Source organism: Cebus imitator, unplaced genomic scaffold, assembly GCF_001604975.1.
Source record: "Cebus imitator isolate Cc_AM_T3 unplaced genomic scaffold, Cebus_imitator-1.0 Scaffold8, whole genome shotgun sequence".
In the NCBI taxonomy this organism is placed as follows: domain Eukaryota; kingdom Metazoa; phylum Chordata; class Mammalia; order Primates; family Cebidae; genus Cebus; species Cebus imitator.
Window position 1 is genome coordinate 5,549,096 of NW_016107323.1, and position 23,528 is coordinate 5,572,623.

Consider the following 23,528-nt stretch of genomic DNA (forward strand, 5'->3'; position numbering starts at 1 on the left):
AAAAAAAAAAAAAAAAAAATTTTATTATCATTTTATATTCATAAAACACCTCTTATTTTTATTATTCAGATTATAAACAAAAAAATCTGAATTCTTCTTGGCTTGTAAAGATACACAAAAAATTCTCTAACTCAGAACAGTCTATCTGGTAAGTATCAATGCTTCTTATAAAAGAGAATGCTCCCAGTGGGAAGTCAACAAGGAAGAGGATTTGAAATCTGAAAGGGGAAATTTTTTAAATGCCTCTTTTTTTATTTTGAGACAGAGTCTCACTTTGTCATCCCGGCTGGAGTACAATAACGCAATCTCCGCTCACTGCAACCCCTGCCTCCTAGGTTCAAGCAATTCTCATACCTCAACCACCTGAGTAGCTAGGATTGCAGGCCTGCATGTCACCACGCCAGGCTAATTGTGTTTTTAGTAGAGATGAGATTTCACCATGTTGGGCAGGCTGATTTCAAACTCCTAGGCTCAAGTGATCCACCTGCCTCGGCCTCCCAAATTGCTGGGATTACAGGCATAAGCCACCAAGCCTGGCCTTAAAATGCTTTTCTTTGAGATACAATCTTGCTCCATTGCCCAGGCTGGAGTGTAGTGGCACAACCTCAGCTCACTGCAAGCTTTGCCTCCCGGGTTCAAGCAACTCTCCTGTCTGAGTCTCCTGAGTAGCTGAGATTACAGGCACATGCCACCATGCCTGGCTAATTTTTGTATTTTTATTAGAGACGGGGTTTTGCCATGTTGGCCAGGCTAGTCTTGAAATCCTGACCTCAAGTGATCCCCCAGCCTTGGTCTCCCAAAGTTCTGGGATTACAGGCGTGAGCCACCATGCCCAACTTTAAAATGCTTTTTAAAAGCATTTTGTCCACAGCATTGTCTGATGTGGTCCCCAATTCATGTACAGAAAATCTTTAAAACAATTATACTATATACAGGGGACAGCAAAGAGAGTTAAAGGGAGATGAGTCTTGTATACTTCACTTGCACTGGTAAGATGTCAATACTAGCAGGCAAAGGAAGTCTCTGTGGGGACAGAACAGGTCTGTATCGGGATTGTGGCAGTGGTTAGATGAATCTACACGTGTAATGTCTTTTTCCTATTGTTCCAAGGTCGATTTCCTGGTTTTGATTCTGTACTACAGAAACAAGATATTGGAGGAAACTGGGTGAAGTGAGTACACAAGACTTCTCTGTACTATTGCTGCAACTTCCTATGACTCTATAGTTACCTCAAAACAAAAAGGATTTCTTTTAATGTTTTCATCTTTTTTTTTTTTTAAAGCACCTTGTCCAAAACCTCTAAAAAACTATTTAAATGTATAAAAGATCGCCTGGAAATACCATGTAAGTTCTCACTGCCAATAAATCCTGAGTGTGAATGTATTCATTCCCTTACTTCAAGTGTTTCTTCCACTTTTATTTTAAAACCAAACTTCCTCAATTAAAGACCAAAGACAACGATAAGACAACTGAACTTAAATGATGCTAATTGTGAGACTAACATTCCCTTTGCTGGGTAACATCATCTCATAATACAGTCCTCAACATATGACATTGCCTGGTATCCTAAAAGTCCATGGGAACTTACAAATGTAATCCTTCACGGCTTTCTCAAAGAGGTCATACACGTGTTCTCTGTCCAGACCATCCTGGGCCATACTGATCTCGTCGTGCAGCCACTCCAGCCAGAGCTCTACAAGACAACAGTACCTCCTGCATTAACACCAAAGGGTAGGCTGGGAGCAGGGACTTTACCAAGAGAGGTCAGCACACAAATGTGTCATTCACCTTACACAACCTGGCAGTGTTTCCAGAAATTCATTTCTTAAAACCTGAACAGGCTGGACTCGGTGGCTCACATCTGTAATCCCAGCACTTTGGGAGGACAAGGCGGGCAGATCACCAGGTCAGGAGATCAAGACCATCCTGGCCAACATGGTAAAACCCTGTCTCTATCAAAAATACAAAAATTAGCTGGGCGTGGTGGCGCGTGCCTGTAATCCCAGCTACTCAGGAGGCTGAGGGAGGAGAATCGCTTGAACCAGGGAGTTGGAGGTTGTGGTGAGCCGAGATTGCGCCACTGTACTCCAGCCCGGTGAGAGAGCGAGACTCTATCTCAAAACAAAACATAACAAAAAAACCTGAACCAAGCACATAGCAGGTTTTATGCTTCCAAGTAAGATCAAATCACTAAAATCATAATATCTTCTACCTATCAGGCATTTTATATTTTGCAAATCACTTTTCTCATTCAGTCTTTATCATAATCCTGTAGGGTTGGTGATAGTAACACCTATAATAATGACATCTATCTAAGAATTACAACATGCCAGGCATGTGTTAAGTGTTATATGCAGAGTAGCTCATCCTATTCTGTCATACATTACAAGGCAGAAACCACTGTTGCCTTCATTTTACTGCTAGAAAAGCTGAGTCTTGCAACGTTTACCTAATCTGCTTAAGATGTAGCTAGGAATGAATCTGAGTCATCTGATTCCAGCATGTACCCTCGGCAGTTATGCCTTACAGAAGGGAAAAGGAGCAGAGTGGGATCTAGGACCAAAGTGTTCTAAGTATTGCCCAAAAGATCACTTATGAATATTCATGAAGTTGTTCAGTATAATCATGTTTCTAATAAGCAAATAAGTAGAAATAATCTAATGCTCAGCTATTGTGGAACAATTAATGTACGAAACATTTAGATAAACTGTGTGTAAAAGTTTAAATATATTTATAATTTTCTGGTTTCAAGAGAACGGGTTAACTAAATACTGGAATGGAAAATAGAGAAATGGGAGTTAAGTTTAATTACATTACAAATGTTTACCATAACGTTAGAATAAAAAAATCAGAATTCAAAATCCATGTTATATGATCATAACTACATTTTGCAAAAAACTACAAGATAACAAACTAAAAATAGCTAACTGATGAGTTGTCTTCTTTCCACTAGACTGTATGTTCCAGGCTTTCTACAAGGATCACGTCCCACTTTCAGCATTGAAAAAATATACATTCCTCGTTTCTGTTTCTAAAAGCAGCCTGACTGCTGAAGCTTACCTTCAGTCAAGGGAAAGATCTCACTCATCTTCTGGCGAGCCATCCTCACTTTGGTAAGCTCCCCTTCCAGCCGGAGCAGCCTGATCAGGTCCACGTGGCAGTTGTAGTCATAGACATTGATAGACAACTAACAGGAAAAGAAACATGTTGAAACTTAAAATGCCATCAAGTAACTTAGCTTTTGTCACTACTGGTGACTATATACATACCTGCCACAAAAAAAATAAATGTGCTCTCTGAGAAAACCACTGAAACAGCAACCCAACACGTACCCACAAGAAGAAGACAAAACAATAAAAGAGGCTTTTGTAACAAACATAAAGCTCCCTCACATCTGTTACAGTTCCTGTTAGAAGACACTCAGGTTCTCTTGGAAGTAAAGAGACATTCTAATCAAACAAATAAAAAGTATGTGACGTTAGGCAAGTTACTTTCCAAAGCCGCTATTTCCTCATCTATAAAGTGAGGATACTACTAGTTTCTAGCTCATACTGAGTCTTCGAAGGACTTAAGATAATTTCTACTATTACACTGGTCTTTAAAAAAAACTAAAAAAAAAAAAAAAGGTAATTTCATAAAGTCCTTTAGCACATGTGAGGTACACTGTTAAGACCTCTTTTATCTTGCTAAATAAAAAAGATGGAGGCCCATTGTGGTGGTTCACGTCTGTGATCCCAGCACTTTGTGAGGCCAAGGCAGGTGGACTGCTTGAGCTCAGGAGTTTGAGACCAGCCTGGACAACATAGTCAAACCCTGCCTATCAAAAATACAAAAAATTAGCAGACATGGTAGCATGCACCTGTAGTCCCAGCTACTTCAGAGGCTGAAGTGGATCACCTGAGCCTGGGAGACTGAGCCAAGATCATGTCACTGCACTCTAGGCCTGGGTGACAGAGCAAGACCCCATACAAAAAAAAAAAAAAAAAAAAAAAAGGAAATCCCTATTAGGGAAACAAGAATGGCAGCAGGTTGGTATCTGTTGATGATGAGTGACAGGTACATAAAGTTTTATTTCTACATTTGAAACTTTTCAAACTAAAATTACTTTTTTAAGTTACCATATATGAGACAAAGAAAAACTAAAAATGTCACTAGCAGACCTGCCCTTGAAGAATAGCTAAAGGAAGTTCTTTGAACAGAAAGTTAAAAGAAGGAATCCTAGAGGATCAAAAAGGAAGAACAACAGGAAGAGCAGAAACATGGGAACTATGACAGATAATCCTCCTTTCCTCATAAGCAGTTTCTAAATCTTATGTGATGAAACAAATGATACCCAACACAGTAGTATTTAAACGTGGAGATGGAAAGAGAACTAAAATGGAAGATTTCCACACTTCACTCAAATGGTAAAACACTAATACCATGTAAGTCAAATCTGTATACAGTATTGAGAAAACTATTCAAAGCAATTACACTAAAAAATCATTTTAAATAAATCAAGATGAAAATCTAAAAAATATTCAAATAATCCAGAGGAAGGCAACAAAGGAGAAACAGAAGAACGAGAAACAGAAAATAATAAAATGGCAGGCTTTGGTCCGAATAAAGCAACAATTGCCTTAAATGTAAATGGTGCATATGTACTAATTAAAAGGTAGATAATGGCAAAGTGGATAAAAACACAACCCAACAATACAGCAAGTACTTCAAATTCAAAGACACAGGTAAACTGGATGAAAGGAAAAGGACAGAAAAAAAACAACATGCAAGCATTAATTTAAAAGCTGAAGTGGATATATTAATATCACATAATACAGACTTCAGAGCAAAGAAAATTACTAGAGATAAAAAGTATTATATAATGACACATAATGATAAATGGATCAATCTACCAGGAAGACATAACAATCCTAAATGTGTAGGAACCAAACAGTGCTACAAAATTCATGAAGCAAAAACTACTGCAGAGCAGCAATTATATTTGGGAACTTTAACACCTCCCTTTTCAGCAACTGATAAAACTACTGGACACATGAATGTGATGAACCTGGTCAAAAACAAGATGAATGAAAGAAAAAGAAAATTAGAAAAGACAAAAGAAAATTTTAAAAATTTTAAGTTTTTAAAAAGAAAGAAAAATTTCTAATTTAAAAAAAAAAAAACTAAACAGGGGTATAGAAGAACTCAACAACACCGTCAATGAATATGATCTAATTTATATACACAGAACAACCCACCCAACAATACAGAATATGTATTTTTCTCAAGTAGTTATGGAACAGTCACTGAAGCCATATCCTTGGGCCATAAAACAAACCTCAACAATTTAAGAGATATGAAACCATACAGAGTATGTTTTCTGACCACAATGGAATCAAATTACAAACTATTAACCGTAAGAAAATCTCTGAACATTTGGAAATTAAGCAGTACACTTCTAAATAATCTATAGGTCAAAAAAAAAGTCTCCAAGAAAATTTAAAAGTACAAAGAAGTGAATGAAAATGAAATTGCAGCAAATCAATGTATAAGAAGAACTATATACCATGACCAAGTGAGATTTATTCCAGGTATACAAGGCTAATTCAATATTTGAAAATCAATTATTGTAATCCACTGTATCAAAAAGCTAAAGAAGAAAACTCACAGTATCAATAGATGCAGAAAATGCATGGGACAAGAATCCAACAACCATTCATGGTAACAAAGCTCAGCAAGTTAGGAATAGGGGCAAACAACCTCAAACTGATAAAGAGCATCTATTAAAAAACCTGTCCCATAGTTGGGATATAGCGTTACCTTAACCTCATTCCTAACAGTAAAAGACAGGATGCTTTCATCCTAAAATAGGGAACAAGGCAAGGCTGTCTGCTCTCACCACTTTTCCAACAAAGTCCTAGAAGTTCTAGTCTGTTCAACAAGACAAGGAAAAGAAATAAAAGGTATACAGCTCAGAAAGAAATAAAACTGTCGTGATTTGTAGATGATATGGCTAAGCAGACAATCTTAAGGAACCAATTAAAAAAAACTCCAAAAATAGTGAACTGAGCAAGGTCACAGAATACAAAATAAACATACAAAAAAAACCCCAAAAATAATAAACCTGTGGAAACCACATGTGGAAACCAAATTTAAAAACATAACACCATTTACAACTACTCCAAAAAACCTAAATAATTATGTGTAAACTTAAAACGTTTATAGAATCTGTATGCTGAAAATGACAAAAAAGAAAAGAAAGAAAACGACAAACTCCTACGGATAGAAATCAAAGACCTAAAAAAATAGACATTTCATGTTCCTGGATTCAAGACTCACCATAGTCAAGAAGTAAATTCTCCCTAAACTGACTTACAGGCTTAATGAAACTCCAATTAAAATCCCAACGATGAGGTTTTCCATAGACGTAGACAAGCTTATTCTAAAATGTATATGGGATGGCAGAGACCCTAGAATAGCTAAAAATGATCTTGAAAAAGAATAAAGTGGGAGAAATCACTCTACCTGATTGATACTAAAACCTACAATATAGCTACAATGATCAAGGCAGTGTGAAAATGGCAGAAAGACACATAGATGAATGAAGAGAACAGAACCCAGTAACAGACCCACACAAACATGCCCAAATGATTTCTGACAAAAGCAATGCAACGGAGGAAAAAAAGGCCTTTCCAAAGAATGATGCTGGAGCAATTGGATATCCATAGGCAAAACAAATACACCTTGACCTAAACTTCACGCCTTACAGAAATAACTCAAAATTGAATCAGAGACTTAAATGGAAAATATAAATATAACACCACAAAATGTTAGGACAGGAGAAAGTGTTCAGAGCAACAGCAAGGTTCCTTATGGTGACAGAACTGATCTGTATCTTGACCATATCAATGTCAATATTCAGGTTGTTATTATATATCACATTAGAGTTTTGTAAAGTTTTACCATTGAGGGAAACTGGGTAAAAAAGTACATAAAAATTTCTGTATTATTTTTTACAAGTGTATGGAAATCTAAAATTATCTCAAAATAAAAGTTTAATTTTTTAAAAAGCTTTTCTGCAAGTTGGGATTATAGGGATAATTTAAGTCTGTACACCAAGACTTCATTAGTATCACTCTGCCACATTTTAGGAATATTTCCCCCTCCAGAGATAAAAGATTACCTATACTTCATTCAAATTGCACTTTAGCATCTGACAACATACCCTAATAATCCAAGTACTAGTTATTTCATTAAAATACAGAAAGACAGCCAATGAATATGATTACTTGAACTTTAGAATAAAAATTTAACAATGAAGTACCCAGTGAACCTTTAAATGGAGTGGGGAGAAGGAACAACCATTCACAGAACACAAATATGAAGGATTGCAGGGTTTTGTTCATGTGTTTAGATTTTAAACAAGAACCCATTATCTTTACTAATTATAATAGAAAAAACCTTCCATGGCTTCCCAGTATCCTAGCAACAATGTGCAAATCCTTGCCTCATGTGCAATCCCAGCAGGCTAGGCTCATCTCTCCAACTACATCTCAAACCACCCGCCTCTCAACACGGCATCCAGCTTCATGTAACACAAATATTCCAACATCTCTCCAACTTCAGGGCTGGGCACCTGCTGCTCCTTCAAGCCCAGAAGGATCTCTCCCCTTCTCCCTGCTTGGCCACTCCTTATGCTTCAGGTATAAACTTCACTTCTTCAAAGGGGCCCTCCAAAAGCTACTCTTTCTTAAGGAGCCCCGTACCTGCTGCAAGCTGTTTTCCATCTCATCATCTTGCTTATTTCCATCATCACCTAAAGTCTCCATGAAATAAGTACCTTGTATGTCTTATGCCTTGATTTGATTAGATTCTTTACCTACCTGGCACACAGAATTCAATAAATTACAGGTCAGTCTCACTCAAGAGCACTAATACAAAAATCCTAAATAAAATATTAAATTTAAAAATGTATAAAGAGAACAATATATAAGGACCAAATTGGGTCTATCCTAGGAATGCAAGGGTGTTTTTACATTACAAAATCATCTAGTATAATTTTTCCACCATCAGATTTGAGGAAAAAACAATATGATTATCTCAATGAAGAAAAAGCATTTGATTAAAACATCCCATTCATGATTCAAAATTAAGAATTAGCAAATTGGCCGGGTGTGGTGGCTCACACCTTTAATCCCAGCACTCTGAGAGGCCAATCATGAGGTCATGATTGCCCAGGCTGTAGTGCAATGGCACGATCTTGGCTCACTACAACCTCTGCCTCCCAGGTTCAAGGGATTCTCCTGCCTTAGCCTCCTGAATAGCTGGAATTACAGGCACCTGTCATCATGCCTGGCTAATTTTTTTATTTTTAGTAGGGAAGGGGTTTCGTCATGTTGGCCAGGCTGGTCTTGAACTCCTGACCTTATGCTCCATCATAAGAGCAGTTATAGCGAAACAAGAAGCTGTGGGATTAGGATGAGGTGGGTGGGAGGCTTGGAGAAATTGGAAAAGTCCATTTCTAGACCCCAGGTCGAAGAGGATAAGGACAGAGGGTCTTCATCACTTGCCAGGTCCCAACCTGTGTGGCCACATTCTAAACTACATCCCACCCTTGGTGACCTGTGGCAGGACAGGCAACTGCAGAGTACTAGTAGCCAGGGGACCTCTGCTTTCCCCTTTCCTGCTCCCTAGCAAGCTGGGCACCCTCCTCAAGGACTTAACCTCTCTGGTCACAAGCCTCTCTTTCCCCCACGTCACAGAATAGGCTCGTCAAAAGGCCGAGGACTAGCAGTCTGAAGAAATGATATAAACAAGGGCAGGGACACAGTCAGTCCGGTACCCAGTGTCATGCTGTACCTACCGAATGAATAAGACTAAGTTAGCTTCAGCACACTTATTTATAAAAAGTAGGAAAGGTAATCACCTGCCAACCCTAACTGGTTCCTCTCACAATCAAACGTAATGGGTGGGACAAGCTATACCAGTGGATTGACATCACTACTATCTAATAACGTAACAAAAATGTCAGTGTGAGACAGAGTATTAGAAGGAAAGTGTCATTCAGCAAGGTTTAGTGAGTAAACTAGATTAGCAATTTCACATTCACTGAGTGAATTCACATCCACTGTGGCATCTAGTCCACCCTTTAAGTGTAAATTCCACTATGAATACTTAAAGCATATCATTTCATCATTTGTTCTGAACCTCTGTTTCTTCAACTGTAAAAAGACAATGTGGGCGAGGTGTGGTGGCTCATGCCTGCAATCCCAACACTTTGGAAGGCTGAGGTGGGTGGATCACCTGAGGTCAGTTCAAGAGCAGCCTGGCCAACATAGTGAAATCCATCTCTACGAAAAATATAAAAATTAGCCAGGCGGGGTGGCACGTGCCTGGATCCCAGCTACTGGGGAGGCCAAGGCAGGAGAATCACTTGAACCTGGGAGGCAGAGGTCAAAGTGGTACTACTGCACTCCAGAGCCGAGGTGGTGCTACTGCACTCCAGCCTGGGTGGCAGGGCAAGACTCTGTCTCAAAAACAAACAAAAAAGGGAATGTGCTACATCTCTTCTGTTTGTCCCCTCCAAATCCACCCTACCCTCACCTCCCTGTCCTGTGTCCCTGAGTATTGACCCCATGTACAGGTTTCCTGGCTCTCCAGCTTCCAGATGGGTCTGCCCAGCAGGAGGCACCAGCAGAAGTTTGGTGGGAGGAAGAGAGGGAGGTCAGGGTATTTCTTCCCCCATCCCAATCCTTGACAGGAAACTGGGGCTGCATCCCTTGAACAAAGTTATCAGCAGCTCTCAGGTACCCTCTCCACAAAACTATTCAGATCACTCCCTTCACCCCTTCTGGCCCAAAGATACACAACACATTCTAGCCAGGGATAATATACCTTCACTCCTTATTTCCCTACCCACACCTTTACAAACACCCTTTACTGACTTTCTCTCAAATCATCCTAATTTGAATGTGCCACCTATTTCCTGCTGAGATCCTGGATTATACAATAGATACCACCACCTCATAAGGTTACAAATGAGAGATCATGTTATGACTAGGTGCCAGGCACTGGGCTATAGTTACAGCTACGACAATTACATTATGCAGAAATTGTTGCTCCTAATCTGCAGATGAGGAAGCCGAGGCTCAGAGAAATTACAAAATTTGCACAAGCACATACAAAAGTGGAACAGCTAGAACAGAGGGCTTAACCTCCAGAATCAGAAACCTTTCCATTTCTATTATCACCGTAGCGGTCAATATTTTTCCTACAAGTTTCATCACCGCCATCATTCCTACATAACAAAATAAGATTCTCTTGCGAACGAGAGTTTATATTTCTACTGTTGGACGCGTGGTTAAGAGCGGGAGTTCTAGAGTGGGATCAAAGTACAAGGCCTGACTTGCAGGAAAGTGTTATCTTGAGCAAGAGACTTTCCTCCACGAGTCTCAGTTTCCTCCAGTAAAATGGGGATAAGGTAGCAGGGCTTCCTTCACCGGGTCTGGCGAGGATTCAGTGGGATGACGTTTGCAAAGCACCAGGCACGCAGTAAGCACTCAAATGACAGGAACTACTGTGATGAAAGCGGGTTTGCAGCCTTGGCGGCTTTATGGCCGCTGAGGACTAGGAAGGCGGGCCGGGACCTGGGAACCTGAGAACCTGAAGGACTTGAAGGAAGGTGCCCGCTGCCCACCCCCTCCAGCCCACCTGCTCCTCAAGCCTCTCAATCTCCAGCTGGTTCTTCTCCTCCTCTTCATCATATTCCCACTCGTACTCCCCAGGGGAGCTCTCCGCAGAGGAAGCCATGGCGTACTCATCCCCATCGCTCTCGCTCACGCCTTCCTCCTGCTGATCCCACCCTGGCCCCATGGTCTTGTACGTGGCAGCGGCCACAGCCCGCGATAACACCTTCCTCCTTGTCCTAGCCGCCTTAACCTCATCCTCCTCTCCGTCAGCCTTAGGCCCAGACTTGGGCTCAGCCTCGGGTTCTGAAGCCGAGGATGCGGCCGCCGTCGCCATCTTGCGCTTCTAGTGACTCTTGGGTCTTCCCGCGGCAGCCGAAGACCCGCTGAGGCAGAAGCTGCCCGCGGCGTGCGCCTGATCAAAAGCCCCCTTTCTGCCATTGAAAGGGAAACCGGGAACCTCAGATAACGGAAAAATCTCCGAATGCACTAAATTCATATTATTATTATATCCTTGCAAAAGTTCCCATCATAGAAAAAAACTCAATAACATGGCATGCGTTCCGCCACAATTTCGGACAGAAGTTGGGTCTTTGGACAGGAAGTGGAGGCCATAGAGGAAGTCATGGAGCGAGAGTGATGTCTGTAGTGAAGAATTTGGCGCCATCTTGAGAAGGTCACAGTGATTCTTAAAATAAATGCCTTACTTACCGCCTAGTGTGACCTGGCGCCTGGATTTAGTCTCCCCAGCAACTGCGCCTCAAACGGAAAGAAAACTGCAAGTCCTCGAGGAAGGATCGATTGCACCATTCAAGAGAATACTCCATTTCCCAAAAAGATTCCTCCCCTTTATGTAAACGCCTGGTACCTAGCAGGCGTTAAAATACACGTGCGTTTTTTGGTTTTATAAGATCACATACTGCAAACCAACAGTAAATGATTACATTAATAAGCACTTCTTTAGAAATTCTTAGTTGCTAGGCACTGACATATAAATTGAGTTTGCTGTTGTTTTAGAGAGAAACATAGACATATATTCATTTTTTTTTCAATCAGGATATGATATTTGTTTCCTTCTTAAGCTTCCCATGTTTGAGGTAGGAAAGTATTGATGTGTGTGTCTATCTCCATCTACCTTGCTCCCTCATTAGCAAGTTTAATTATGTCTGTTTTGCTTTCCGTTGGATCCCCAGGTCTAGCAGAGCGCCTTGACACATAGTAAGTACCCGACACAGGTGCTGACTTCATGATGAAAGAGTTGTCCTCGAATCAATACAAAAGGGAAGGTTCAGGCTCAGCGAGCTGGTACCACTCGTCTAGGGACACACAGCCAGGAAGGAACCAAACCAGGATTCTAAATCCAGGATTACCCAAGTTCTAACTGAACCTAAGTCCCTGAGCGACCCTGGACGAGTGACAAAACGGCCCTAAATCTCAGCTTCCTTAGCTTCAAAATACGGTTAGGAAAAGTGGACTGGGTGGTCCTCTGCGCCGCATTCCAGCAGCGGGCTTTGTGAAAACGAACTTGAGCCCCCCACTGCGGCAGCCCGAGGTCCTCACAACCAGAATCAAGCACCCAAGACAAGACCTCCAGCGACTTCAGACCTTCCAGCTCCCGACCCCGCCCGCCCCGAGAGGCGTGGTCAAGGCGGGGTCAGAGCAAAAACGCTTGCACTGAACTGTAGGGCGCAGGCGCAAAGCCTTGGTGACTTCAGAGGCGCGTTCCCAGCTCGGAGCCAACTGGCAGGCGCGCCCCGCCCCTTGGCTTTGCTCTGGACCAGCGCAGGCGAAGGCTCAGGCTGGCAAGATGGCGGCGGCTGGAGCGGGCCGTCTGAGGCGGGCAGCGTCTGCCCTGCTGCTCCGGAGCCCCCGCCTGCCTGCCCGGGAGCTGTCGGCCCCGGCCCGGCTCTATCACAAGAAGGTAGGGACGAACGAGGGGATGCGCGGAACTCCGACTCGGCGGAGGCCCGGGCTGGCAGGGCGGCCGCGGGGCTCTGCGCAGCCAGGACTAGGGGCTGTCCCCTCCCACGTCTCTGTCCTGACTCACTTTCCCTTGCTGCGCAGAGAGGCTGACCGCAACTGATAAACAACAGTTACCGTTCCTCGGGCGGCGACTTGTAGGGGGCCCTGCCGCTGACCGCGACTTCGTGCGTCCCAACTTTAAATTCTCCAACAGCCCAGGAGGCAGGGTCCTGTTGAGACTTGAGTTTCTGAGTCCGGCGACAGACACACCTCCGAAGCGGGCTCCGTCTTCAGCCACTCTGCTGCCCTGGCCAGTGGCCTTGAGCTAGTCACTGCGCCTCTCTGAACCTGTTAACCCAGGTGTAAATGGGGGGGCTCTCAGCTGTCCCTTGCGGAAGATATTGTACTCGGAGTCCTGGCACAATGGCCCTAGCACAAGGAGATCGTTTCTGTTACTGTTTTAGGAGTGCATGGGGGGTCAGGCTTGTAACCAACGTGCGTAATGTTTTTGTTTTGTGTTGGATGGTTTTTTGGCGGAGAAGCAGGGATTGATGCATAGTTTACAGCCCCTTGCCGACTGGTGGCGCAAAGTCCCCCAGACGTGAGACTTTCACTAGAGAAACAAAGAATGCTGTAAATCAACCTGGCACAAAAAGCCCCCGGATAAGATACTGTCCTGTAGGTCCTTGTGCTTGGAGTCAAAATCTGTAGTCAGATGGGGAGGGAAAGGGAACTGGAGGATCGGGGTACTTACTACTAGCCAGTAACCAAACCTCAAGGTTATTCAGGCCTTCTGTGTGACTGTTTAAGTGGATGTTTATCCTGGTCTCGTTTCTGCCCTTTCGCCAAGGCCTTCACTCCTCCCCCACCCGGGGGTGTGTTCTGTTGAGGGTACACCCTGAAGAAACTTGGACAAGCAGCCTGTCAGCATCCAGGGTGCGCTGCTGCACCAGGGTGATGACAGACTCTGAAATACAGTAATGGCACTGTTTTTATTTTAAAAGACACGTAAACATACACATTCCATAGCATTGTTCCTCTGTAACAGTCACCTTGAGGCTTCTAAGAAAGCTTTCCCTCCCTGGGCCATAGTTATTTTTAGAGTTTTTAAATAGTAATCATCTTTTGAGGATTGGCTTTATTTGAAAATAACAAAACTGCTGTTTGAGTTCAAGTCTGGTGACGTAAGTGGGCAGAAGTCAAGTATCTGTAAAAACCCTATGGAACTAAGACATGATTTCGCCGATTTTTTTTCTAGGTATTTGAGATCTGTGAAGTAATTGTAGAGGAGACACAAAAGGAGTTGGGGTCACAAATGGTTCTCATTGACATGAGTGTAGAGCTTTCTACTCAGGTGAAATTTGGTATTTAGTGATTGCCTGCCGGGTTCAAGTTGCTGACTTCGAGGAGCTTACCATCAAACCAGAGAGACCAGTACCAGTGGAGAGTGAACGTGACTTCTCTTAACCCTCTCATTTTAGGTTGTTGATCATTATGAAAATCCTAGAAACGTGGGGTCCCTTGACAAGACATCTAAAAATGTCGGAACTGGATTGGTCGGGGCTCCAGCATGTGGTGATGTAATGAAATTACAGGTATGGCTAGTCTTTAATAGTAATAACAATCCCTTGGTTTACAAAACACTTGCACATACAGCATTTCATTTGGTCTCCATCTTTATTCCTATGAGATGGGATGTGTCCGCATTATACATGATTAGAGCAGGGCTCAATCGTGGCTCTCCTGCTAGACTAATATACAGGATGCCGACTTTTTCTGAAATAGGAAAGTAATGTCATTTTTTTACTCACTGTAACAGTTTAAATTCCAGCTTCAGCCAACTAAAGAGTTTTGTGAATTTTACTGATCAAAGCAAAATCCCAGTGATCTAGCAGTCCCCAGTGAGACAAGAAACACAGTAAATTAAACCGGTCCCCAGACTAGGGGCAACATGAAGATAGTGTTTAGAGCTTTGGGGAAACTGTAGCTGTAGCGCTACTCTGCTGCTTCACAGTGAGTGGGCAGCTTGCCAGAGGTCTTCATACCTGTCTTGGAATACAGAAACAAAGCAGGAGGAAACCTCTAAGTATAATCTGCTGCCCAAGAAAAAAGTATTAACTAGAGACCTTTTCTGTGGACTCTCTCAGTGTTTAAAGGGGCAGATTGCCCCAGTAGCTGTGAGCAGACTTCCTCAAATAGAAGTTCATAGTCAAAATGCAGGCCAGGGTTGCAAAACAAAACAAAATTGGGGTGGAGAAACATATTTTTCAGCTGATCTTTGGCTGTTGGACCTGGATAGTTGTTCCTACATTTCACTTTTCATCACTGAGCCCTTTGAAACAAGGCAAAATCGGTAATGAATGCCATCACCTAATGTAGAAAGCAAGCCCAAAACCCTTGGCCCCAGTTAACCTGCATGAGTGCCAGGTTCCAGACGGTGGCCCCAAAACTCCCCATTTAACCCTTGTCTCTTCTAGATTCAAGTGGATGAAAAGGGGAAGATTGTGGATGCTAGGTTTAAAACATTTGGCTGTGGTTCTGCAATTGCCTCCAGCTCATTAGCCACTGAATGGGTGAAAGGAAAGACGGTAAGGTTGCTCACAAATCTGACAGAATGAAATTGCATTGGCCCCAAGCCTGTCTCTCGAAGGGTCTAATGGGTCAAAAACAAGCAATCATGGGTTTTTTTTCATATTCTAATTTTTTTTTAATTTCTCCTACCCAGATGTTGATTATATTATCAATTCTTCAAACTGGGAATTATAGATCTTTCTACTAGGTGTCAGGATTTTTTTGTTGTTGATCATTTTTATTTGTTAGTTTGGGTGTGTTCTGTTAATTACATACAGAAAAGACCCTCACCTGTCCCTCTAACAAAATGAATTTAAAAGAAACGTCTGGCTTTCTCTCAGGTTACTGATGCTCTTATAATTTCTCAAGTCAGAGAGTTGTTGTATGATAATTATTTTCTTGTTTATGTCCTCTCATCATGTTACAGGAAAGATTCTAGGTGGCTTACAGGAAATGGTGAAATAAACTAGCCTGTGTTAAAAAAGAGATCAAAGAATCAAAAATACGGCAAGGGTGGGAGCAAAATGAACAACGAAATCAGAACAGTGATCCAAGTGGCTGATCGCAGGTCCTCTAAAGGCAGAGATAATAAAGAGCTAGAACTTCTTTTCTATCCCTTTCTCTCCCAAGTGTCTTTCCCCAGTAGCTGCAGAGGTAAAAGTTCCCAAACTCAGTGAAGAGTTGGACTTTCTAAAATCCAGTTGCTGTCAAAACTTCTCAGATAAGCCAACCGGCAGGGCATTCATCTTTGCTGCCCCAGGGGACCCAGTTTAAGGAGCTGAGTCATGGAGGAGCATGCTTGGGAGCTGGCCAGCTCCACAGCAGAGCGGTTTGCCAGGCCACGTGCCACCTGCTTCCTATGGCTCAAGGCCTGGCTGGCAAGTTCCTCTGGGCCAGGAAGCTCAGACCTAACCTGCTCTGGCAGGAGGTAGCTCTGAAGGGATTTGTCAGGAACTGTCCTTAGGGGAAAGGAGAAATGAGACAAGGCACCTATGCTCCCAGAACCTGTCCCATAGGGGACTGTGAACTGTGATCAGAAAATGGGAGAGAGGACGTTTCTTTAACCTTAAGATCTCCCATATGAGTTTCAGGAGCAGAACTTGAATCAACCAAGAGGGGTTAGCAGAATTGGGAAATTGGGGGATAGTCAGACATAGCCAGGGAGTCCGGCTGTTGGAAGATCTGGCTTTCTCTAAAGCAATGGGGCTCTGTTCCACATTGGCGAGGACCCACCTGCCTCACATCATCCCCCAGGGCTGTCAGCCAGACCCCGGGCATCCACTTCAGTTGATATGGAGGAGATGCCCCAAAGAAAGCGCTCAGCCTGACCCGGCTATACCACTGCCACAGTGCCACTTACCTGACATCTTCCCAACCTCTCTGATGCCATTTGGCACTTCAAGTCAAAAGGATTTATTCTAACATTTCATATGGAATGTTAGGACATCAGAGAAGCTGATATTCACAAAACCAGCATAGGAAATCACTACCTTTTAAGGAAAAGATTCCTGTTATAGGCCACAAGCAGATCCCTAAGAGACTTCTTACAGGTTCCTTCCTGGCTTATAGAAGTGTCTGGGCTGTCTTTGCTTACCCAGGCCAGGCAGTGTAGCTGTGTATACTTCATACTTGAGAATCCCAGCTGCAGCTTTGATACAGTGGGAGTCCTGAGAAGACCCTTAGCCCTTTGTTTGAGTTGTTAAACAGAAATCATCCCCACCAACCCTGAGGGCCTCTTTGGCCTCCCTTTTTTATTGTCTGGGGCTCGCAAGATAAAGCTTTGCTAAAACTGCCCATCTTTCCATTATGCCTCTCAGGTGGAGGAAGCCTTGACTATCAAAAATACAGATATCGCCAAGGAGCTCTGCCTTCCTCCTGTGAAACTGCACTGCTCCAGTAAGTCTGCTCTCAGTGCCAGCCAGCTGGGACACTTGGCACTAATTTTGGCTTGAATTTGCAACAGTCCTTTTAGGTCATGGAGCCCATCTTTATAACCCTCAGAATTAGAGCTCATGAGTCTGTCCTTATAACCTCAGAGGGTTAGAGCCCCCATGGTCTCACATTCATCTCTAAGGGAATCATGCCAGAAGGAGGTATGTACCAGCCATCATACTAAGCACTTGATGGGTATAATTTCTAAACCTCCGAAATATCCCTGAGTGCACAGTAGGTGTCATTACTTCCCTCTTGCGGATGAAGAAGCTGAGGCTTGGGTTGAGACACCCACATCACATGGCCAATAAGTGGGAGAGCCAGAATTTAAGCTCTGATCTTTGATCCCAGAATCTGCTATTTCCAGCAAAGGAGAAGACTCAGCTTTCTGCATAATCCTGTTCCTGTGTATTTCATCACTTCCTGTCTGGAAGCTATTTCTGTTGGAGTCTGTTTCTGTCTATATGGAACAGCTAAGCCCAGTGGTACAATGTTCCCCTCTCTGCTATCCTTAAAAAAAGCCCAGATGCCGTAAGACTTGTACTTGGCTTTCCAGTTGGGTCTCTCTATTACGTCTAATTGGGTTTTTTTTTTAATCATTTCTTAACTTTCTCACGGAAAGAAGGAATGAGAAACAGCCTTAATGCATCAATGGAGGTTTGCTAACTAAATTAGTTAAAAATCAGCAGAGAGGCCTCTTGCCAGGGTAATACTCACAGGAGAAGAGCCAGGTGCTGGGGTAGACACGCTAACTCATTCTTCAGGAAGCCTGGTCAGACCCAAGTTCTTTCCACTTGATCTGGAATTTTAAGTACCCATAAAGAAACATCGCTTGTAAACATTTTCGTGTGGTTTCAGGAAAATCCCAGCCCTTTTATTAGGCCTTTTTAGATACTGAAACCTTTAGCTGATGTTCTCTGCTATTTGCTTGCTTTCTGCTGTCCTTCCAGCTCCCTTTTTATTTTCCCTATAGCCTCACTTTGAATATTGACTCCTAAATAAAAGTGGTCAAACTCTCGATCACTAGAGGGTGATATGGCAAATGCCATCCCATCAACAGATTGACATGATCTTTTTCCAAAGGACATGTCAACTTTTTAACATAACATGATTTTGTCCAAAGCCAGACTTTAATGGGAGCAGGTGAGAACTAACATTTGCTGTGTCCCTAATATGTCAGACATCTTCTCTAAGTCCCCACACTATCCTAGCAAGAAAAGCGTGATTATCCCAGTTCTATAGAAAGGTTTGAAGAGGCTAAGGAATTAGCCTGGGATCACAGATATTTAAACCCTAGTCTGTCTCCAGGATCACCCACAGGAGTAACTCCGCTCAGGAGGCAGCTCCTGACCTGCCCGGCTATTCCTCTCCCCAGCTTTCTGGCTTGGTTACCCCGTTAGTCCCTACCAGCACCACTGCCTCCCAGCTCTTAAAGATTGTATTCCCAAGACCATTTCTTCTGCATCTAGAAACTAAGGCCGCTTTCCTTATATTACTTCTAGTGCTGGCTGAAGATGCAATCAAGGCCGCCCTGGCTGATTACAAATTGAAACAAGAACCCAAAAAAGGAGAGGCAGAGAAGAAATGAGCCCTCCCTGGGCGAAGCCTCCAGCAGGCTATACCAGCTGTTTCCCACCTGCTGTGCAATCACCTTAGATGTTGAGAAGCCGCTCCCTCTACACTGAAGAGCTATGAGATACGCACAATACTTTCTGTTCATGTTATGACTTATGTAAGCAAAATACACAGTTTCATTGTTCTGAATCCATGGTTTCTTTCAGCCCACTCTTACCGCCTTAACCTAGTTAATGTATATTTTGAATTGTGTGTATGGCCTCAGAACTGAAATTGATAATGAAGTCTCAAGTTTTGATAGCCCGTGAAGTGCATAAATATGTTAATTTTACCTGAATTGATTTGGGGGGAAATTACCAGTAGAATGCCCTGGTCTGATTATTTGATAGAACCAATTGTTGTACATAAAACAGATCTGCATATATATATATATAAAATAATAAAATAATGGAATGATGATGGTGTTCTCTAGTAAGCCTTGTCTCTTGGGCCCATCATTCACTCCAAAGTGGTACCCAAAGCCCCTTAGAGTTCCCAAAGTCTGGACTGCAATGGCATACACAGCTCTAAGCAAACAACAGTAAAGGTCATGGACGAGATTTTTTCCAAAGACAAATATATGTGATTTTTTTTGGAAAAAGGATGAAAGGAGATGATTATCACTTTTCATTGTTCTTTGTGCGATAATAGTCGGCCACTCAAAGTGAGTCTTGATGATTCTGTTTATAATTTCACTAGTTGCTGAAATCTAAGACGCACTGGTTTAGCACCCTAAAGTGGTGGACCAGATACATCAAGAGCATCTGCGGAATGAGTTTACAAGGCAGATTTCTAGGCCCACAGTTCTGACTTCTGTCTGGGCAGATGACTCTAGAGCCCCTAATATTTAAGAACCTCCTGGGTCTTTTGCGGTCACAAGTGAGCCAAACTTTAGGGAATAAACTTCCGAATGTTCTGCTCTGCACAGCTGTAGTATTCAAGTGGTTCATTCTGAACTGTCTGTACCTGCACAGTGTACTTAAGGTTGTTTAAAAAAGATTCATCCCTGGCTGGGGCATAAATGAGTCTAATCATGTCCCTCCTACCCTGATGTCTCCCTATTCTTGGCTATCCTTAGTCATGCAAATCTCAATAAGGACGCCCTATCTTCTAGTGAAAATGGGTTATTGAGATATTGACTACCACCGTCTCAAATGTTCAAAAGTAAAATGTTTGTTTTTTCTGGTGGTGGCTTTTTTGTTCAGGCGTAGGCTGGCTGCCTCTTCTCTTAAATATACCTCCTTTTTTTTTTCTTTTATGCTCTGGGTTCTGGTTGAGGGCACAGAACTTCAAAGACTGTTCCCTCTGTAGTCAGTCTGTGAAGGCAGCCACAGACAGGGCCTTTATAGGAATCCCAAATTAGAACCCTGGGTAGAACCATGTAAAATTGTCCTGTGTGGCGCGTTCTGCTATTTAATCCACAGTCCCTCTAGGCTGAGCTTGTCTCTCCCTCCTTTTATTGCATGTGGCACCACCACAATTCCCCACCACTTTTCTTTGTGATTTTTTTGTAATGAGACATTTCTGTTCCCGTTAACGTCCTCAGAGTTGAACATCAGGAAGAGCTTGTAAACAACCAAAGCAATATTCCCAGGGTAGCCCACGCCTTCAGATGTGGTTGCACTGTTAAAATGAATGGATATTTTTTTAAATTCACATTAAGACACCTTTCCCCAAACAAATCTAGTTTGAGCCACACGAGGGCATCATGTGCCCTTCAGTGAACTCAAGTCTAGGGATTTTTGCAGCTTCGAAATAGGCCTTAGCATCTCTAAATAAATTCCTCCATGGAAGACCTCAACAGACCAGTTAAAATTGTCTGTCAAGCACCCTTGCTCCGTGCCAAGCCCTTATATTTGTAATCCTGTTAATTCTCATGACGGCCCCCCTGCGGTGGGCATTGTTTCAAACAAGGACGCTGGCTCAAGAGGCCAACTGACTCTCAAGCCAGCTGGCTTGACTTGGGTGACCCAAAGCCCATTCTTCTGCCTCATCCCTCCTGGCAGATCACACGAGGGATTCTAAGTGCACATCAGAGGCTCACATGTGCCTTGAACATTCAGTGAAGAAGCTGAACCAACACAGGTTGAGCCTGATGCATTCATTTGGCCAACTTGCTGCCCTCGTGCCAACCCTGGCTTCCACCAGGAGCCTAATTAAATCCTGATGCCAAGTTAAATCCAATGCTCTGGAGGTGGGGCCTGGGCACTGGCATTACCTGATGGGCTGGGTGGGTTTATGGTGGGTGGGTGGATGGATGGATGGATGGGGAAGCAGAGGTTCCGAGAGGTGAAATGACTTGCCTCAAGGCACACAGCTAGGAAATGGTAGAATCGAGCTCTGGCTGAGGTTTTCTGCCCACCTCCACCCCCTCCTGGGTGCCACACTACGGATATGACCACATCTCTTTTTTTTTTTTTTTTTTTTTTTTTTTTTTTTTTTCTTTTTTTTTTTTTTTTTTTTTTTTTTTTTTTTTTTTTTTTTTTGAGACGGAATTTTGCTTTTGCCCTGGCTGGAGTGCAATGGCACTATCTTGGCTCACCGCAAACTCCACCTCCTGGGTTCAACCAATTCTGCCTCAGCCTCCCAGGTAGCTGGGATTACAGACATGCACTACCATACCCTGCTAATTTTTCCATTTTTAGTAGAGATGAGGTTTCTCCATATTGGTCAGGCTGATCTTGAACTCCCGACCTCAGGTGATCCACCCATCCCAGCCTCCCAAAGTTCTGGGATTACAGGCGTGAACCACCATGCTCAGCCGATATGACCATGTCTCTAATGTAACGTTTCCTAAGTGTGATTCTTGGACCGGGGCCACCTGGGACCACATCCAAATACACAGTTTTAGAACCTCACATTAAGCATTGTCCTGTAAAAACGACTTGTCTCTTTTTCTTAAAAAGATAAGAAAATGAGGCTCACTTCTCTATACTTTAGGCCCCTTAAACTTGAGGCAAGAGTGCAGACCTTGTATCTATCCTCATAACAGCAGAGAAGACTTCTAGGTCCCACCAAGTTTTGGTGGCATTAGAGGGCCCCTACAGATGAGTTCCAGCCCCAACCAAAGATAGACGTGGAGCATGTCCCCTGCCAATGGCTCTTTGTGGCCTGTCTGCTTGCTTTCCCCGCCCTCTGAGATGACATCAGCCAGACCCTCAAAAGGCAACCTCCCTGGAGAAGATCATCTCCACCCAGGGAGGAAGCAGCAGGGCAGAATGGAGTGAGCTTAGAGCGCTGACTCAAATGCTGGCCACCACTGTGTGACCCCGAGCAAAAGACTCAACCTCCCCAAGCCTCAGTTTATTCATCTGCAAAATGGGAACGATAATAGTACCTACCTAATCAGGTAGAGGTGATGATTAAATGAGATAATACATGGAAAGCACATGGCACATAAAGAGTGCATTGTTGGCCAGGTGCAGTGGCTCATGCCTGTAATCCCAGCACCTTAGGAGGCCAAGGTAGGAGGATTGCTTGAGCTCAGCAGTCTGAGACCAGCCTGTGAGGCAGGATAGGGAGTCAAGGAAGTGACCATGTCCTCGAAGTGCAGCATCCGTGGTGACCATTCAGTCAACACAATAAGCCCCAGCATTCGTATTGTAATTGACTTCACTCAAGCAAAACTATCTTCAGAAAGGACTTTTCCCTCCAGAGAGCATGCGCACTTTGATTTTACCGGTCCTCAAACTGACTCTTTGCTCACTAAAATAGTAAAAACGAAACACCCCTGGATGGAGATTCAAGATGCTAATGCGACAGGTGATGTATGAACAAGCATGCTGTGCATGGGCACCGAGAGGACTGCCCAGAACATGCTTACTAGTATAGTAACGCCTCTCCCAACTCGTTGTGAATAATCATGTAAAACCCCCGTAAAGGAAGTCTCCCAGCAATAATCAATGCTGTCTTTTCCTTACAAGCAGCCTGCCCTGAATCCCCTCTCTCTCAGGGTGTCCTGTCCTTTCTATACCTAACTTTCAAAATGTTCTTTTTCCTCTGCAATAAATTATACTGCACCTCCCCTTTGCTGTGTGTCTCTTGTTTAAATTCTTTTAAACTAAGAAGATAAGAACTGAGATCTCACAACAGCTGTCAACAGCTGGGCAAGATGGCAAGACCCCATCTCTACAAAAAAAATGAAAAATTAGCTGGCTGTGGGGGCATGCACCGGTAGTCTCTGCCACTTGGGATTCTGAGGTGGGAGGATCCCTTGAGCACAAGAGTTCAAGGATGCAGTGAGCTGTGATGGCACTACTGCCCTCCAGCCTAGGTGAGTAAGTGAGACCCTGTGTCAAGAAAAAAATAGCTGGGCACAGTGGCTCACGCTTATAATCCCAGCACTTTGGGAGGCCAAGGTGGGTGGATCACAAGGTCAGGAGTTCAAGCCCAGCCAATATGGTGAAACTTTGTTTCTACTAAAAAACATAAAAATTAGCTGGGCATGTTGGCATATGCCTGTAGTTCCAGCTACTCAAGAGGCTGAGGCAGGAGAATCTTTTTGCTGGTGGAGGGTCTTGCCTCAATGCTGACAGCTGCTTGACTGGTCAGGCTAGAGGTTGTTGAAGGTTGAGGTGGCTGTGGCAGTCTTTTTGTTGTTGTTGTTGTTGTTTGTTTTTTGAGTCTTGCTGTCACCCAGGCTGAAGTGCAGTGGTGCGATCAACCTTGGCTCACTGCAACCCCCGTCTCCTGGGTTCAAGCAATTCTCCTGCCTCAGCCTCCCAAGTAGCTGAGATTACAGGCATGCGCCACCATGCCTAGCAAATTTTTTTATTTTTAATAGAG

At 43.3% G+C, this 23,528-nt stretch overlaps 2 protein-coding genes across 3 annotated transcripts in view; one reads left to right on the forward strand and one right to left on the reverse strand.

Moving 5' to 3' along the window:
* Positions 1 to 11,039, reverse strand: part of SART3 (spliceosome associated factor 3, U4/U6 recycling protein) — a 35,219-nt gene extending 24,180 nt beyond the window's left edge. The window contains exons 1-3 of one of the 2 annotated variants that reach the window (XM_017541208.2): positions 10,690 to 11,039; positions 3,061 to 3,187; positions 1,589 to 1,693 (exon numbers count right to left, since the gene is read on the reverse strand). In XM_017541208.2, coding sequence (XP_017396697.1) covers positions 1,589 to 1,693; positions 3,061 to 3,187; positions 10,690 to 11,001 — 544 coding nt within the window. In that variant the 5' untranslated portion in view covers positions 11,002 to 11,039. The remainder of the gene's footprint in view (positions 1 to 1,588; positions 1,694 to 3,060; positions 3,188 to 10,689) is intronic. The other variant, XM_017541217.2, reaches the window with a different exon arrangement.
* A 1,328-nt stretch (positions 11,040 to 12,367) lies between these two features.
* Positions 12,368 to 19,163, forward strand: ISCU (iron-sulfur cluster assembly enzyme). Its single transcript, XM_017541238.2, has 5 exons — positions 12,368 to 12,585; positions 14,108 to 14,221; positions 15,104 to 15,214; positions 17,015 to 17,093; positions 18,632 to 19,163. Exons 1-5 carry the CDS (start codon positions 12,472 to 12,474, stop codon positions 18,715 to 18,717), a joined length of 504 nt encoding a protein of 167 aa, XP_017396727.1. The 5' UTR covers positions 12,368 to 12,471; the 3' UTR covers positions 18,718 to 19,163.
* Positions 19,164 to 23,528: the final 4,365 nt, after the last annotated feature.